The sequence below is a fragment of the Cinclus cinclus genome, chromosome Z, assembly GCF_963662255.1.
Source record: "Cinclus cinclus chromosome Z, bCinCin1.1, whole genome shotgun sequence".
NCBI classification, from domain to species: domain Eukaryota; kingdom Metazoa; phylum Chordata; class Aves; order Passeriformes; family Cinclidae; genus Cinclus; species Cinclus cinclus.
Window position 1 is genome coordinate 83960194 of NC_085084.1, and position 19873 is coordinate 83980066.

The following is a 19873-nucleotide window of genomic DNA, read 5'->3' on the forward strand; positions in this document are numbered from 1 at the left end:
TATGTATGATTTAATCCTTGTATTCAGGTTCCATGCAAATTCCCTTTTGGATTACAGACCACAGTAAGAAAATTATTAATTTCTAAATTAAAGTGAATGAAAAAATTGTGAGAAATACATTTTTAAAATACATATTTGGTCTGTACAGAACTTGCAAAGAGAAGTGCTTATTAGGCAAACCTCCACCTCTCAATGAACAAACCTGTGCAGAACAGGCAATACTGGAATCACTCCTTTCCTTAGCTCCATGCTGGGATACAGAGGTAGAATGTGCTTCAGGACTTCAGACATTTCAGCCCCCTCAGCTCCTACACACCTCCTTGTTCTTATACACAACATAAACCCAGGCTTTCAGAAGCAGAATATGCTGAGATGATGAAATCTGGCCTCAACATTTTTTAGTCAACTGCCTATATTTCAGACTGAGCTGTAACATGAGCAATTTGGAGAGGAAAAGGAAAGGACCAGAAAGCCATGTTTAATAGTTTACCTTATTGTTTTAAAATACAGGCCATGAACTTACTTTATTGTCCCCTACACCAATCTTCCCAAGTGCGCTCTTTCCCCCTTGCATCTCTCCATCATACCAACAGTAAAAAGAGAAGAAATTCAGTGTCTAAGCCTCTTGGCTGCACTCCAGGGAGCTTTCCCAGCTCTATCAGCTGCATTGTTTAGCTGTTTCTGCATCTAAGGGAACAACTTCATGCAGAAAGCCTTTCCCTGGGCCTTTCTTTAACTGCAGTATTGTTTACATCCAGCAAGTTAAAAAGAAGTCCAAAGCCTATAAAATATTTTTCAAGCATTGTATTCTTACACACTCTAAAATATATATCTTCATATGTATGTTATCACATGCCTGTGTGTGCCTATGTGTTTTACAGACAAGTGTATCATGCTTTTTTCTTATTTAAGTCACTAAATTATTATATCAAATTATCTTTTTAGGTATTTTTATATTTAATGCTAGAGTAATAGAATATGTAAATTCTCAGTCAGGCATATTCTGGATCACGTATTAGCCCTGAAAATAAAACAGCTGACACATTTTCATCCTCAAAAATCCAAAGCAACTGATAAATCAACTTTTCTTTCCTTCACACAGTACTGCAGTGAGGGTTCAAATGAGTACAGACCAAAGATACTTCAGCAGTACAAAGATACTATTCAAGTCCTCTCACGACGTCTCCTTCTTCCACCCAAAGCTGTGCAATTAAATACAAAATTGTTGCCTACTTGTGGGCATTGGCTCACCAATGAAGGGAACTCTTAAGTATCCATGTATTCAAAACATACTAATTTGCCCCATGACTCCAGTATTCCCCCAGAGGCTCACTGGTAATTGTTTTCAATAATTTTTAGGCATTTTAAGATTCTGTGGATGCAGAAAACCCAGTTCTTAAAAATGCCGTTTTCAACTGCATGATTTAGATATCCTGAATTACAAATGGCCAGAAAAGGATGATTTGACAGTAAGTCTCTTCCCTCTGCATAGCTGTGGTTTTGTTCTGCCATTTCTAAGTGCAATTCTTGTTTTTAAGAGATGTTTCAGACATGATATCATTCATAAAGGTTCCTGTATTTTGATGTCGGTGGTTGCTCAGCTGCCACACTCTGAGAATTCTGTGCAGATTTAGGGATGTAGGAGTCGAATTTCGAAGCACCCAATTGCAACATTCATTTTGATACTCACATAATCAGGAAGTGGAGAGTCGTTTGAACCCAGGGAACCTCTCAAGGACTGCGTGGCTTGCTCCAGCACTTTGTTGTGTTTTTTAGACAACAGAGAAAATAAACTGGGGGGAAAAAGAATTAAAATAACTTCATGATTATGTCCTGAAATAGTGAAGACTGTGCAGTAAGGGAAGAAGTCTTATTATATACACAAAATTTTTAGAATGCAATGCACAATAGTTGTATCATTTATATATTTATTTATTTAACATCTGGGTAAGTAACAGCAGAGTTTGAATCAGAAATATTCTATACAATATATGATCTGAAGAACATTTTATGCTTATGATTAAAGAATTTAGTCAAACTGCCACAAAAGGAATGGCATACATGCAATTTTAGTTCATAGTTTGTGTGCACTAAAATGCATTTTTTAAGTGCAGCACCTCCTGCAATACACTGTAATATACACTTAAGTATCTCATATATTATCCATTCTAAAACCTATTGCTTAGACAGGAGAAATCTGAATACATGACAAAAGCTTTGGGTATTTCGAGGCCAAGCTACTGCATTTTACTAGTATATATTACTCTCAAAACTTATTTTAGCCTAAGTCAATGAAAAAGGATTACCTTAGCTTTAAAAATAATCAGTTAAATCAGAGGTCCATACACATACAGAGAAATAAACATTTTTCTTGCATTCTGGAAAAAGGCAAGGCAATGACACTCACAGAGGATGGTGTAACCTGATTTACAAGGAGAATGGGGGAAGCAGCAGCAGTGGGCAAAGGCCACCAGCTAATGCTCAGCAGCAGCAAAGTCAGGTACTCCTCTAAAGCCCTGGATAGCTCAAACATGGATGACAATTCACAGATAAATCCATCCCCAGCTAGGAAGTGCTTCTAAGGCCATTGAGTCCAGCCATGCCCCCAACACTGCCTAGCCCACCACTGCCCCCGGTCCCCAAGTGCCACATCCAAATGGCTTTTAAATCCCTCCAGGGACAGGGACTCTACCACTGCCCTGGGCAGCCTGTGAAAGAACAACCCCTTCCCTGGAGAATTTTTCCCTACTATCCATTCTAAACCTGCTCTGGTGCAGCCTGAGGCCATTTGCTCTTGTCACGTGTCAGATGTTTTTAGGCTTTCTGTGTTTAAAAACACCATTTGGACTTCTTTACTTCTTTTTGGAGCATTACAGGACCCTGTTAGGTTTTCCCAGGATGACTACGTGTGTCTTAGAGGGTGGAAAGGATAGCTTGATCAACAGGCACCAAAAGGATTACAGGTGCAGCCCTGGCACAGGTTGCTCAGAGAAGCTGTGGCTGCCCCTGGATCCCTGGAAGTGTCCCAGACCAAGCTGGAGCACCCTGGGACAGTGGAAGGTGTCCCTGTCCATGGCAGGGGGTGGAATGGGATAATATTTAAGGTCCCCTTCAACCCAAACCATTCTGTGATGATGTAAACACAATTCATTTAAAAGTGGCAAAATCTACCTCAGTATTATATTCTGGACATCCTCCACTCCTTGGAACTGGATCAGTGTTTGAAGATATGTGCTTGCAAGGACCTTCTGCCTCATGAAATGATGATCAGCACTGGGAGAAGTCCTCTGAATTTTCTCTGAATTTTTTTAACTTGTGATGTATCATTCATATTATATCCTTCACAGATTGCTGGAGTGGATTCTTTGGAGCACCACTGCTCATCACCCCAAGAGCCTCAGGAAAAGGATTTGCCAACACACCTCACAGCCATGAGGAATTAGTTACACTAACTCACAGCTATTAGTCAATACCACTAGAACTTTCCACGTTAAAAGGGGAAGAAGCAACACAGAAATCAAGATATATTGGTAGCTTTATGCCTTTCCCCCCCCTCCCATACTCTCTTACTGCATTCACAGATTGAAATTTTTGTTCAGATCAATAACTGGACCTGCAAACTCGTCCTTGGTAGGAAACAGCAGCACTACTTCTGCAACCATGGCTATCTTTGAAGACTCAGATTTCAGAGATACTGTCATCAGCACCATCTAGTGCTGTGGAGACAAAATAATCAGTTAAAACCAAGCTGGAGATGCTTATGGTGGGGCGCAGCAAAACCAGGTTAAATCTGGTGTCTGCTCCAGAAGATACAGATAATTTCACAAAGAGGAAGAATCGGGAATATAGAGGATTTCCAAATAGTAGATTCTTCTCCAAAATACATAAAGCATTTTGGATTTAAAGGAAATTTAAATATAAACAAAGAAATGGCATCAAGATTTTGGAAAATGCATGCCTTCAATGCATGTGAAGAGGAAAATGAACAAACAGAGGTACTCTGCATGGAACCAGAATAGCAAAAAGTAACTTTACTTATTCCAACAGAAATTCCCACAGAACTAGGAAAAAACAGATAGGAAAACAACTGATAAATTATTTCTTTATGTGTTCATTAATTTTTAAAAAAATAATTAATTGTACTAAAAGTAGAGTTTATGGCATAAGCAAGACCTTGGTGGCTGATTTCTAGTTCCAAAGCAGCAGTGCAGAAGCTTTTGTTGTCTTTCCCCTTGCAAAGTTCTGTTTTTTACCCACAAACTCATGTCCTTTACACCACTCTTTGTGGGACCACTGCCCATAACACAGATATCCTGCTAAAAAGGTTAAAAAAAAAACCTCAACACAATTCTCTTCTCCATCCATTGGTTATCCTTCTCCAAGGACTATCCTAGATAAGCACAAAGGCAGGAATACACGACAGGATTTTTTTCATACTAAATTTTTCATAATAAAAATGAATAGAACTGCAAACTCAAAAAGCCCCACAAAAACATTACAGGTAAACACAGAAGAATAAAAATCAAGGCCAGATACTGTGATTAATGAATGGATTTGGAGCTTCGTAGGAAGTACTGTTGCCTCCTGAATTGGTGCAAAACTTCAGTTCCAAGTCATTCACTTATTATTATGCCTCCATCCTGTAGCTCTGAAAAACCACTTTGATAAATATCAGACAAAGTTTTAAAGTCTCAGCACAGAGTTAGTTATGACCCTCAAAAGCATTTGTATGAAGTTTATCTCATAAATACCTTTCATCACCAACAAATGCTGTGCTCTAAATGAACTGCTTGATTCTGCAGCAGTCATGTCTCCAGTGTCTGTAAGGTTTTAGGTTTGATTTTGACTTTCAAGGCATGAATAATGCAATTTTCAAAAAGCATTTAAAAATGCTTGACAACAAGGTTGTTCCCCTCTTAACAACAAGGTACAAGGTCCAGAAGTGGAAGCTGAGACTGTCTCCCAAATTTCCCTCATGTGTATTCACTACACATCTATTTTTGCCCAACTAAAAGTTGAGATCAAAGAGAAAAATATATGTACTATGTGGTCACCGAGGGCAGCGTGCACAGGCTGACAAGAATATGGATTTTTCTACCAGAATATTTGTCCTCTTTCATCCACTCTTCTCCATCAACTGTCAAGCAGGCTGTGGAGCTCAACAGCCCTTCAATCTCACAAATTATGGACTCTTCATAACAAAAAAAAGCTATGCTCAGAACAATGAAAACATCTTGGTACCCCAAGTCATCTCTCTCTTACAGAAGTACATCCAGGCCGATGTTCAGCAAGAAAACAGTGAAGTTGGAATAAGAACAAGACAAGGCAACAGCTGGCATCTGTTAGGAAGATTAGGAATCATCAGCTGGCTCATTATCAGGAGAAATTCCTGGCTGTGAGGGTGGTGAGTCCCTGACACGGGGTGCCCAGAGAAGCTGTATGCAGCTGGAAGTCTCCAGGTCCCTGGCAGTCCAAGGCCTGGCTGGATGGGGCTTGGGGCAATGTGGTCTAGTGGAAGGTGCCCCTGACCACGAACAGGGTGATCTTCAAGGTCTTTGCAACCCACACCATTCTGGGATAATGTGATCTATTGCAGATCATCAAATTGCACCAGGGATGAGCTCAGCCAAAAAGGAAGACTCAAGGCTGAAAAACAATCTCAAGGTCCTGTGGTTGTTTGTTTTTAAGGAATTGAAAACAACATTGGTTTCTTACTTCCCTTTACACAGCGGTTTTCAATTTAACTCAGGGCTGAACTTTAATAAATAAAAAAATTCATACCGACTAAATAGTAATGGTTGCTAATACCAGTGAATTGATTAAGTGCTATTTGCACACACAATAAAATGCAAACCAGTAATATATGAACTTAACACTTTTAAAAAGTCAACCCCACAAAGCCTGCAGATCCTGAAAGAAAAAAAAAAGCCAATACGGAGACACATTTAACAAGTGCCTCAAAAAGTCTAATTCACATCAGTTCGAAACAGCTCATAAAGTATACTTTTCACATAAAAACCCCCAACATATAATATGCAGCTTTTATAACGAAAAAAAATGACAAAAATACGTGGGCATTAAAAATGGAAGTTGCAAGGAAATCCAAAATTAGAATTTGCCAAAACCTTTTCTGAAAGCTTTGGACAACTAGAAGAAAAGGTAGCAGTGTACTTTATTTTGAGGAAGAATAGGATGCTCCAAAATAATGACATGCAGTTTTTCCTGAGCATAATACTGGAACAGCGATCATGAAACTCATTCCAAGGTGGTTATCACCAGCATTGAAAAATATACCTTGTCAATGGTCTTTTAATGAGACTGGAAATGAAATAAGGCACAACAGTACCCCTGTTGTAACAGGCTTCTACGAATCATTTACATGACTTTGTTTCATGTGAGATTTTTTTCTTTTTAAATTCAGACAGTTGAATTATTAAAAAGTAACATGGGATGCATTATATGATCTGAAGGTGAGACATCCCAAAAGTCTGAAAAACACTCTTAAAGGGCCAAAAAGGAATACATTCTTGGCCCATCTAAATACCAAAGGCTCATAAACACTCGCTCAAGCTACCAAAATACTTTCAATATACAGAGAGAATATATGAAGTGACTCATATCAATATACATCAATGGTAAAGAAATGTTAATGGCCTGAAGTTGTGCCAGAGAGGGTTAAGTGGGATATCAGGGAAAGGTTCTTCCCTCACCCAGAGGGTGCTGGCACTGCCCAGGCTCCCCAAGGAATGGGCACAGCCCTGAGGCTGCCACAGCTCCAGGAGAGTTTGGACACTGCTCCCAGGGATGCACAGGCTGGGATTGTTGGGGTGTCTGTGCAGGGACAGGGGCTGGACTCTGCCAGAGCTCCAGGAGAGTTTGGACACTGCTCCCAGGGATGCACAGGCTGGGATTGTTGGGGTGTCTGTGCAGGGACAGGGGCTGGACTCTGCCAGAGCTCCAGGAGAGTTTGGACACTGCTCCCAGGGATGCACAGGCTGGGATTGTTGGGGTGTCTGTGCAGGGACAGGGGCAGGGCTGGATGATCCCTGTGGGTCCCTTCCAGCTCAGGATATTCTGTGATTCTATGAAATACTACAGTTAAACTTTGCAAATGGCAGAGTCACTACAGGAATGATAAATAAAGAGAAAAGGCATTTTAATTCAAGTTTTCTTTACCTCTACAGAAGTTGGACACCAAATAAACTTGCTGGGATTTAATGCAGCAACAAACAATCCAAGCTGCTCCCCTAAGTATGAAGCATTTCACCCTGGGAGCAGCAATTAAGGATGACCAGACAGCAAGCAGCTGTCTATAATGCAACAATGCTGCTGAAAAAGTGCTTGTCTTTCTTTGGTTTTAACGAAGAGTACCTGTCTGGTTTTAACAAAAATATGGCTCTTCATGACAAGAAAGACATTGAGGTGCTTGACCATGTCCAGAGTAGGTAACAGAGCTGGGGAAATAGCTGGAGCCAGGCAGGTATCAGTCTCTTATTCCAGATAACAAGCGACAGGACAAGCAGAAATGGCTCAGGTTGTGCCTGGAGGTTCAGTTTGGATATAAGAAAATGTTTCTTCATGGAAAGGGCTGTCTAGTCCTGGTACAGCTGCCCAGGGATGTGGTACTTGGGGACATGGGGTAGAGGCGGGCTGGGCAGAGCTGGGGGAAATGTTGGATTCAAACTTAGATGTCCCTTTCCAACCTAAACAATTCTATTATTTTATATCCAGTAAAGCTGTGCTATGCAGCAACTGCCCCTGGCATCCTGTGTGCAAGGTTTTGAAACAATTGTGTGAAAATGCAAAGGCTCTAAACCAGAAAATGTACTTCCCCATGAAATGCTTGAAAACTCATTTATTCAACAATTCAATCTGAGAAAAGATGAGTGATTTGACCAAAAAACAAAAAATAAGTAAATGGAGAAAGGAAGCTTGTTTACAGAGGACTCTACCAGATAACAGACCAAAAAAAAACCAAACATGGGCACAGATGTCTCTTACAAAAGAGGCTGCAGCCAGGCTTGAGATGCAATAAATTCCTATTTATTCTACTGTCAGAGGCGGAAGAAAAACCTGGGAGGAAAAGTAGACAATCTCAATACCTAGGGCACGATATGAGCTTAGACTGATGGTGTGATACAAAGAGATGGAAGACTGAAAATAAGGGACATGTGAAGAAACAAACTGATGATATTAGCAGAGGAAAATCAGATCGAGTTATATGGCAGCAAGAAGGGGTAAGGATTGGATTTCTCACAATTCAATCACTACTGAGCTTCTAAAGGTGAATTTTAATTTATCTGTATGTCTAGAAATATTCTATATGTGCTGAGTACAGAATTACTTGAGAATTCCCTCTCCACAGAATTTATCTGAGGTCTGGAAATTCAGATGTGCTGAATTTTTTCTGCTTGCTCTCCTAGTTCAGAAGTGTTGCAAACAAATTAAACGGCACCCAAACACACTATCTGGTGATGGAAAAAAACCAGTTCCATTGATAAAAAAATTTGACGATGAATGTTCTCAAACAATTCAGCAATATTTTGTGCTGTTTTTCTCTCTCCTCCTATAACATGCCAAATGTACCTATTATTCTCTATTTTAAAGACTTAAATATAAAGCCCTAAGCACCAAAACCTTACACCACCAATACACAAAAAATACTTCTAAACAACAGGATTTTACATTGCCACAATCACATCACAAAAAGCTCTAAAAATATTTTATTTTCGAATCCTGACAGCTAAATATTAAAACCATACCTTTTACAATACCATTTCTGTACATGTATGGAAAACTTCTTGGGTTTGACCTATTTTTAAATAGGATTACAGCAAAAAAAAAAAAAATAAAAGTGTGTGCTGTGGCACAAGAACTCTAGACATGGATATGTGCCTGCACAGATGTCTCCAAACAGACAACCTGAAATGCTCATCTGGTTGAATAAAGGTTTGTGAAGGGTCATACCAGACATCAGAACAAAACAAATGCACTGTGCTCCTCCACTTGAAATACAATAAATGCATTGTCCTATAGACCTGTATGGGGGACAGGTTGTAAGCAAGTGCCTGTCTGTGGGCGATGGAGAAGTGCTCTGTGAGCACTTAAGGAACCCAGCACCAGGAGAAATCCTTTTAAAAAATAAATGCAGAGAAAAATCCCTAAGTCCCCTGCGCTCATGTCTACTAAAGAGCCCTTGAGGCATTCTGAATTCAAATGAGCCAAGCTACAATGGCACATAAATAGAAATAAAGAGACAATAGCCATGGAGAACACCAAGGCCTTTGCAGAGCAATTTACTCCATAGAGGGGCACTGCTCTTATTTATTTCAGCCCAACTCTAAAGCCTGGGAGACATTTAGGATCCCAGGAAACAGAATCTAACCAATTAAAATACAAAATAACAGAATAATCAGAAAGAATATACTTTGTATCTTTCTTCCTTTCTAATCCTGTAAAGTGAAAGATTTGCTATTATTTACTAATATGTCCATCTAGCTTGTGGAGATGCTGAGAAATCAAGAGACTCACAGTGTGAAGACTCTACAAACATCACGGATGCAAATAACATGGTTTGCATGGGCCACACTGATGGACAAAGAGTGTTCAAGGATCAGGGAAGGAAAAGAACCCCCAGACAGTACAACATTCACATGAGGAGGGTACTGCCACGTTCTGATTTTGCTGGACAGTGATCAGACCTTTTTCTGCTCTTCTTATCTTGTGCCTTCTTAAAAATGTAAGTTTGTCTCCCCTTGGAAACAGTTGTGTGGCACAGCTGGCAGCTATTTCAGGGCAAATCCCAAACTACAGAACCTCTGAGTGATTTGGGTTGAAACAGATCTTAAAGCTCATCCCGTTCCACCCCCTGCCATGGGTAGGGATGCCTTCCACTATCCCAGGTTGCTCCAAACTCTGTCCAACCTGGCCTTGGACACTTCCAGGGATCCAGGGGCATCCACAGCTGCTCTGGGACACCTGTGCTGGGACCTCACCCCCACTTCTGACTAAAGAATTTCTTCCTTGTATCCAATCTGAACCTGCCCTCTGTCTGTTTAAAGCTCTCTTGTCAGTATCTGCCCATGTAAGAAGTCATTTTCCTGAGGTGATCTCTGGCATCACAAATGGTTTTAATGGAGCCTGGGTAAGAAAATAATTTCTATCCCATCTCCCTGTTAAACATCAAACATAAAAGGCTCTCTTTTAATTCTACAGTCCTAAACTTGATCCTAATAAATTATATACTTCAAGATATCTTCATAACAAAACTTCTTAGTAATTTTAAAGAGTACCCTTTTATTTAGAGTACCTTTTTACCTGCCACTGCTGACATATAAGCAGAGATCTGTAAGTCATGTGCTATAAAGCCATGTAAAGCCAAATTCTGCCTCACAGAGGAAAACATTATTATTTAGAATATTGTTGTACTAAGTATAAAAATGAGAAGTCACCATACACTTGTAGGTATATAAGCAAAATCAGAAACAACCTAGAACAATTAAGGGAGGCTTTGCATTAACTAACAGGATTTCCTGCTAAAATGGAGTTAGAAAGACAATGACACTAGAAACAACATGGAAGAAAGGAATTTGATGTGGCAAGACAAAAGTAAATATTTACAAAATAAGCCAAGAGTTTAATTTCCAGAGACCAGGAAATGTATTTTTCAACTGAAGGCATAAATTGTTCGGCATCTCGTGGCCACTTTCCAGCCAATGTTGGGAAATGGATGCTCCTATCACTACAGAAGTAAAAGGAACAGAAGGCAGTAAATTCCTTCCCCTATATCTTGGTACAGATCGTTTTATTCCCCTTTTGTCTAGCATGCCAAATAACATCCTTGTAATTCCACTTACAGGGCAGAGGCGGGCTAGGACTCAACTCTAGGTTGTATTGAAGTAGAAACTCAATAAGCAGACTGTGATCTACCACAGACTGAATTCCTGCACGCAAATCCTAGAGAACTTGATGATTTTGACTTGACAGGGCAGTGCTTTGCTGAGCACCATCTGTCTCCTGTACTTTTCAAGAGAGTGGCAAGTGGGAAACTAAATTCTGAAAGGCTGAAAGCTAGGAGAGGAAAATGAGAGCAGTCCAGTATAAACAGAATGTATGTTTGCAAACACTAAATACAGGGTTTATTCCGAGCTTAAAATCCTCAAATCTGTTTTAGGTGTCTCAAGGTATGCATGTAATTCCTTCCAATGATTCCTATGTTTGTCCTGTTACTATTTTATTAGAATATCAAACGGTCAGTATTTCCAATTTATCTGCTAGCTCTTAATTCAATAGGGTTAAGTGTCTCATAGCTGCTGGGAGGTGACATTTGCCTTGAATGAAGGCACAACTCTGTGGGTGAGAATCAAGGGAAATTGCTGGAGAAAGCATCCTGAGCAAAACTCTCACCCAAAACTCCAACAACAGACTCCTAACAAAGAAATAACAGCATGGAAATTATAAAGACACTGCTGTCATGCAATGTAAGGTCCAAATCCCTGTCCTTTGAGCAGCTTGAATTCAGCACAGCTGTGCCCAAAACACTGGCTGTGCAAGCACATTTGTATTTGTATGCATTTGTGTACTTGCTGCACTTGGAAAGAGAACTGCTGTGCCCTCTGAACTCATTCTGATAGGAAAGAATCTGGGTCCACTTCAAGAGGTAACAGACTAATTCTGTAGGCAGAAGGTCACAGGGTATGTGTGTTGCTAACAGCCCTCTTTCTTTTAAGATTAAAGCAGAACATGAGTCTGGAGCCCTGGTTCTGTACCTGGAGCCCTCATGGTGCTCACCTCTGGCACCACCTTGTCTTTATGCAGCCTCATGGGCTCAGTGAAAGTTTTCAGTGCCCTGGCACGGTTACAATGAATTAATTGTTCATTGTAATCTCCATTGCAACTTGAAAATAATACCACAGAGTCACAGGATGTTTGGGTGGGAAGGGACCTTAAAGCCAATCCCACCCCCAGCCCCTGCCATGGGCAGGGACACCTTCCACTATCCCAGGCTGCTCCAAGCCCCAATGTCCAACCTGGCCCTATCCTGTCCTTGGGCACTGCCAGGGATCCAGGGACAGCCACAGCTGCTCTGGGCACCCTGTGCCAGGGCCTGCCCACCCTCCCAGCCAGCAATTCCCAATTCCCAATATCCCATCCATCCCTGCCCTCTGCCAGTGGGAAGCCATTGCCCGTGTCCTGTCCCTGCATGCCTTGTCCCCAGTCCCTGTCCAGCTCTCCTGGAGCCCCTTCAGGCCCTGCTAGGGGCTCTGAGCTCTCCCTGGAGCCTTCTCTTCTCTAGGCTTTGACCTAATTTCATAAAATGTGATTTTCAGTGTCAAAGCAGAACAAGAAACAAAGCCCTAGGAGGACCCATCATATGCTGCAGACAGAGAATACTGTACTTGTCTTAAGCCTTTGTCTCTTTCCCCCTCTCCTTTCTTTCAGTCCTTGTTCTAAAGGTTCTCTTTGACCTCCTTGCTCCACAGGAAGGAGTTGACTGCTTTCCTCATGGACTGACCTTTTCTTTGGCCAGGTGTCTTTCCTTATCACACCTTTCTCCCTCCACAGTGATCTTGCTAGTGGGCATGGAAAGCCTCCAGGCTGTCTCTCCCTCATCACTACAGTTTGTTTACTTACCCTACTGACACAAAAACTCTAAAACTTTAACTAACTGGAAACATTTTATTTTAAAAGAAATAAAATCAGTTGGATCAATCAACTTTACAATAAAGCCATTACTAAGGATACTACAGAAATGACCAAAAATTCAAACCTGACATAGGTATCAAAGCTAAGACATTCTCCCAAACATAATTTTGGATGCAAGCACTCTATTTGCATAACAATGAGGCCATTTCTAAACTTCCAGTACCCCACTGAGGAAAAGAAGTTGAAAGATAACGTATTTTTATCTGTGGATAACTTCCACAACTGTTCACAGTGGGTAGCAATCTTTTTTTCTCAAATCCATATCTACAAATAATTTGTATTTTCATTGTGAATACTTGTGAACCACTGAGAACTTTTATGAGTACCATGGGCTCTAAAAAAACCAGTTATTAAGGAAATGAGCATTTTTTGTCTTCTGGATAAAGTTAGATGGCATGCGTTCAGTGTGCCTGAGGCCACACAAAGAATAAAGACAATGTAAAAAAAAACCCAAACCAGTGAATAATCCTACATTCAGAACAAAGCACAATGAACAATCACTTAATTAAAGATTCTGTTTCACTTTTGAAACAAAGACAGTGAATTAAAACTTCTCATAAGATCTTAATCCATTACTTCCTGAACTTTGAATCAAATTTCAATAGCGATTAAGTAATTTTTTTCATGTAAAAAGTGTATAGAGCACAATATATTGAGTGCATTACCACCTCCTTCACTGGACTACCTCCATCCATATATTGTTAGTGATTTTGGCTCAAATAACTAATTTTACTGATTTTCCAGACATTATAAAAAAAATACATAGTTTGAGCTGCACTACTATAAAGCCAAAGTTGGAGCTGAATTTTGATCATTTCCTCTACACTTCACCAGGAATTTCAACAGGATATTCAACCTTGGTACACAAACTGCAATTTCCAAGGCATGTGTATTCAAACCTGTACATACAGAATGTCTATTTTCAAATTTTGCTCATGTATTACTTTCTGATTAAATCATGTTAGGCATGAAATACCTAGGAAGGAATAGAGAAGAGGACTTTAGGTATGTTATTTGATAATTTGCTTAATATTCACACTACGATATCCTTTATCAGATTATCAAGAAAGGCTTGAGCAGAAGGGAACCTCACGAAGTTCAACAAAGCCAAGTGCTGGAGCTGCAGCTGTGTCAGGGCAGCCCCCGGGATCAATCCAGACTGGGGATGAGCAGGGGGAGCAGCCCTGGGAGAAGGAGCTGGGGGTGCTGTGGGTGAGAGCTGGACCTGCCCCAGCCTGAACCCCCCTGCCCTGGGCTGATCCCCCAGGTGGGCAGCAGGGCAGGGGGGATTCTGTCCCTCTGCCCCTGGGCTCAGGTGAGACCCCACCTGCAGAGCTGCCTCCAGCCCTGGGCTCCAACAGCACAAGGACGTGGAGCTGCTGGAGCCAGTCCAGAGGAGGGCACGGAGATGCTCCAGGGCTGGAGCCCCTCTGCTCTGGAGCCAGCCTGGCAGAGCTGGGGGTGCTCAGCTGCACAAGAGAAGGCTCCAGGGAGAGCTCAGAGCCCCTGGCAGGGCCTGAAGGGGCTCCAGGAGAGCTGGACAGGGACTGGGGACAAGGCATGCAGGGACAGGACACGGGCAATGGCTTCCACTGGCAGAGGGCAGGGATGGATGGGATATTGGGAATTGGGAATTGCTGGCTGGGAGGGTGGGCAGGCCCTGGCACAGGGTGCCCAGAGCAGCTGTGGCTGTCCCTGGATCCCTGGCAGTGTCCAAGGACAGGCTGGATGGGGCTTGGAGCACCCTGGGGACAGTGGAAGGTGTCCCTGCCTATGGCAGGGGGTGGAAGGAGATGAGCTTTAAGGTCCCTTTCCAACCCAAACCATTCTGGGATCCTATGACTGAGTGTATGCACCTATATAAAACACCCACACGTTCCTCCCAGAGAGGTATTTGTTAGAAATCTTTCTGTCTGCAAACAGCACTGATGTGCAGACACATATACTTTCACAGAGATGAAATGCTTAAACATTTTCAGAAGAGCATGACGGTATGCCAATACTTGAAAAAAGGAAAAATGCAATAAAAACACAGGAAAATGTCAAATAATGTAACATCAAATAATGTAATATAACAAGTGTTTTTCAATACAAGATCAATATTAAGTTCACTATCTATTATTAAACCCATCCTGTAACAACACAGTACTTGAAAAATAAGTATCTCCAATAAAAATTGTTTACATCCTTCACTGCAATGTCAACATCATCCCCTTTGTTGCATTTCTTTGAACCTCTGTTCTTAGAAACAGACCTGTAAAAGGTAGCCTGTCATAAATAAACCACTTTTCAAAAGAAAATTGAGCTTAAAATAGATAGGAAATTAAAGATAGGTATTTTCATCCTGAAAAATACTGCATCATTGAAAGAAAGCATTTTTCATGAATATTATATTTTTTGTAAGGGATGTTAATATCCCGTCAGAACCCAACTGCAGTGAATACTGAACAAAACAAGGGATAATGAAGCATTTCATAAGAGTGCAATTCACTATGGAAAAAGCTACAGTTAATGACCTACATGGAGGTTAACTTGGCTTTAGGAAGCCCCAGCCCGCCTTTGCCCAGTTCAGTGTAAATGCTGTGCCAACATCCTGGGAAATCAGCCCACGGCATTTTCTTAACTCCTGTTATTTAACATTTCTCTTGATTTTCTGTATTTCCTTCTTCTTGGTAGCTTCAGCTTCTCAACCACATTCATGTCCTTTCCTATGTATGTCTGAGAGATAATGCTAGGGTCTTTCACCTGCTTAATTTTCCATGTATCTTTATTATGAATAGTAAAGCAGTCCTTCGTAACATCACATCCTAAATTCAGTGTTTAGTGATTTTCTTCCCTTTGTTCTACAGCTCATAAGAAAAAACAAAACAATAAACAAAACAAAATGAAACAAAACAAAACAAATCAAAAACCCCAGAAAATGAACAAACAAAAAAGGGGTTGGGGGAGCAACATTTGAAGCATTGCTGGAGAGATTTATAAGATCTGTGAATGTGACATTTTGGGACATGGGTTAGTGTTGACCTTGGCAATGCTGGGGGAATGGCTGGACTTGATGCTTTTAGAGGGATTTTCCAGCCTAAATTATTCCATTAAATGTAGAGCAAGGACCTAGAAAGGTTAAAACACAACTCCAGGGAACAGCGCACAGGCATCAAAAATATACCACGGTCTCCAGCATGTACAAATGCATTTAGAAATACACCACAGGCAGCTTGAAATGCTATGAACTACTCATTGTTGAAGGAAGATGACAATCTTGGAAGGGATAATCTGGAAGCCTTTAAGGAAGAAAAAATGTTTGGAGCACTGAATTCTCCCAGCTTTTGTCTCCATCACCACCACTGTTCTCCCAAACAAACATGTGTGATCAAAATCACCGTAGCTCACAGCAGGAAAAGGCTTGTCAGTATCACGAAGGATCCCATCTTGGATTGTCCCCTCAACTTTTATAAAAATACTTTCCATGTTTAGCAAAAGTCACATCTTACCCAAGTTTCACAACCCAACCCTGACAGAGCTGAAATGCAATCCTGTCTCCTCATGCTAGTCTGCCTGTCAATGCTTTTAATTTTAATCTTCAGAGAAAAAGGTGTTACAGACAATACCAATGAGATCTAGATATGTTACATGGGCATGAATAGCCCTTACTAAGAAAAGGCAGATTTTATTCAGGAATACCTTTAAAGCTATAGTTCATTGCTATTCAATAGGAAAAACATCATTATTTTCCACATACATTGTCATCTGAAATTACCTTACCCACTACTGAACCTGTCATTCTGAAGAAAAAATATTTTATTGCCTTCAGACACCCTCAAGTTTCAAGATTGGTGGGACAACTAACACAGATTTGATTTAATGATTTATTTCAGCATTCTTGCAGTTGTGCAATATTTTTCCATCTTAAAAACTAACATGATGGCTTTTAAGTCCCAGTCCTTCAAGCTGCACAGTAATTAAATTTACATTGTCTTCAATTTATTTGAAAATTAACCTTCTTCCCACAGAGAAAGAGGTTGTGCTTTACCTCCCACTCAGTTTTATAAATCTTATTCTGCTGTGTAATTCTTTCTGCCTCCATCAATCCAAAAATCCTCCTAAATTCCAAAACACTGCCCTCCCCAAAATGTACCTTTAAAAAAGACACATTTCTGTGATGTTCCAGGCCATTCTCTGTTTTTCCCAAAGTTAGGACAAGACTTCCAGGAACTGACTTCATGATGATAAAGCAAACACTAACGTATTTCATATTCTATATGGTACAAAAACCAAGTACAACTGTCATGGGTTGGGATGACAATTCCGCTCCCACTTGGGAAACAAATGACAGGTCATAGGATCAAATATAAACTGTATATTAAATAAGATGTTCAGAAGAGACACAGTAAGACTTTTTCTAGGCATGTACAAACGTTGTTCTGAATTTCAATTTACCCAGGTGACAGAATTACAAAGCATCATTTAGGTTGAAAAAATCCTCCAAGGCCACAGAGTCCAACCTGTGCCCCACCTTGTCATCCAGTTCAGAGCACTGAGAGCCACGTCCAGCCCTTCCTCAGACATCTCCAGGGATGGGAACTCCAACACTTCCCTGGGCATCCCCTTCCAATGCCTGACCACCCTTTCCCTTGGGAAATTTCTCCTGATGTCCACCCTGATCCTCCCCTGGCCCAGCCTGAGGCCGTTCCCTCTCCTCCTGTCCCTGGTCCCTGGGATAAGATCCCAAATCCCCCCCAGCTGTCCCCTCCTGTCAGGGAGTTGTGCAGAGCCACAAGGTCCCCCCTGAGCCTCCTTTTCTCCAGGCTCAGCCCCTTTCCCAGCTCCCTCAGCCTCTCCTGGGGTTCCAGCCCCTTCCCCAGCTCCGTTCCCTTCCCTGGACACGCTCCAGCCCCTCGGTGTCTCTCCTGTCCTGAGGGGTCCAGAGCTGTCCCCAGCACTGGAGGTGCCTCGGAAGCACTGGCACAGATCACAGATGAGTTTTCCCAACCCTGGTGGTGTAATCTGAAATCTTAATGCAAGGCCAAAACTATCCCGGATATTGAAGCAATTTGCAAATGTGAACAACTACACAGTATAAAGACTCTCTAAGATGAAATCAAGATAATAATGGTATTTCAGAATTAAGCCAAGTTGTAACAGAGTGATGAAGTAGAGACTAGATAAATGGACAGCAAGGTGGACAGACACCTGGCTAAAGTCAAGGGGTCAGAGAGCTACAGTCAGAAGTACAAAGTCCAGCTGCAGCCCAGCCTTAAGTAGTGCACCCCATGTGTTGATTCTGGAGAAGGTCACAAAGATGCTCCAGGGCTGGAGCCCCTCTGCTCTGGAGCCAGCCTGGCAGAGCTGGGGGTGCTCAGCTGCACAAGAGAAGGCTCCAGGGAGAGCTCAGAGCCCCTGGCAGGGCCTGAAGGGGCTCCAGGAGAGCTGGACAGGGACTGGGGACAAGGCATGCAGGGACAGGACACGGGCAATGGCTTCCACTGGCAGAGGGCAGGGATGGATGGGATATTGGGAATTGGGAATTGCTGGCTGGGAGGGTGGGCAGGCCCTGGCACAGGGTGCCCAGAGCAGCTGTGGCTGTCCCTGGATCCCTGGCAGTGTCCAAGGACAGGCTGGATGGGGCTTGGAGCAGACTGGGATAGCGAAACATGTCTCTACCCATGGCAGGGGGTGGAATGAGATGGCTTTAAAGATTGCTTCCAACCATTCTGGGATTCTGGGACCAATGTTTGCCCACATCTCCACTGATGCCCCAGCTCATGGTGTAGGCTGCAGCCCTGGCAAGTTTGCAGGTGACAGAACTGGGTGGAGAACCTGATGCACATTATGGTTGAGGGCAGGCTGGATAAGCACTCCAAGAGAAAGCTTGTGAAGTTATGAAGGGATATATCAGATCCTGGGTGTTGAGGGTCCACCAGATACAAAGCAACTTTGCATCAAGGGCTCCCAAGTTCCTGGGGAACATGGAATTGAAGGTACACCAGCAACTGATCCTCACAGCAAAGAAAGCCCTGGGAACCTTGGGCTGCACTGTCAGCCCACTGAAGGGATGATCCCCCCTCTCTGCTCAGCACTGGGAAACCTCACCTGGAGCACCAGGCTTCAGGGTGAGGGACAGGGGGATATGCACATACTGCAGCAGGTCCAGCAAAGCACCACAGAGATGATGTAGGGACTGGAGTGTTTGACATGCAAGGAGAAACTGAGAGACCTGTGATTAGCCTGGGGAAGAAAAGGCTCATAGGGGTGTCAGAACATGCAAATATCTGATAGATGATGAGGTGGTATTAGGTCATAGGTAGGACCTGATGATCACAAAGGTCTTTTCCAGTTTAGATGATTCTGTGATTCTGGTGGGAAGGTCTAGAGATGATGAAGCCAGACACACTGGTGCCCAGAGAAAGGACAAAAGGAAATAGGCCCAAGTTGAAATACAGGAAATTGCATTTAACTGTAAGAGAAAAACCACAAGTTACTCAGAGAGCTTGTGGAGTCACCATCCTTGGAGATATTAAACATCAACTGGATGTAGCCTTGGGCATACAGCTCTTGGTAACCCTGCCCTTGGATACGACAATCTCCAAAGATGCTTTCTTTGGAGGCACCAGGCACTTTGATGATTCCCTGAAATCACTGAGCACAAACATTGAGCACAACTCAATGAACAACAAAATGCAAGGAAAACTGCCTGCTGGGAATGAGTACAAGTCAATGTAGAAACCTGCAAAGCCACAACTGCACTACAAAGCTCTCTGGGAACACGCAGTAAACATACTTCAGGGTAAAATCCTGCAGTAGCAAGAGGATGGCTTGTTGATTAATTACAAGAATGCAGCATGAGAAAAATCTGATTTTATTTATTAGGTTGGGAGTGTTTTAGAATCACCATTTTTAAATTTTTTTCTGAGTGAATGTTACACTAATAGCAAGGACTTCCATTTTTCTTCACTCTGGTGAAAAGGAAAACAGCTATGTTGAATTCCCTTAAAAGTCTTCTGCAAAACTGAGGAGCAATCACTGAATTTTCAACAACTGGAAGTCAAAACTGTATCACACTACTGTTGACAGCTCCATTAGAGGTACCATATCTAACCTATCAAACTAGATTTTCCTCATTTATAAAATGTTCTGGTAACTAATGCATAATACAGACACAATGTAATAC

At 41.9% G+C, this 19873-nt stretch overlaps 1 protein-coding gene across 1 annotated transcript in view; it reads right to left on the bottom strand.

The window, feature by feature from the left end:
- Positions 1 to 19873, bottom strand: part of DYM (dymeclin) — a 206929-nt gene that overhangs the window by 62796 nt on the left and 124260 nt on the right. Inside the window, exon 10 of the mRNA XM_062512592.1 lies at positions 1691 to 1793. Coding sequence (XP_062368576.1) covers positions 1691 to 1793 — 103 coding nt within the window. The remainder of the gene's footprint in view (positions 1 to 1690; positions 1794 to 19873) is intronic.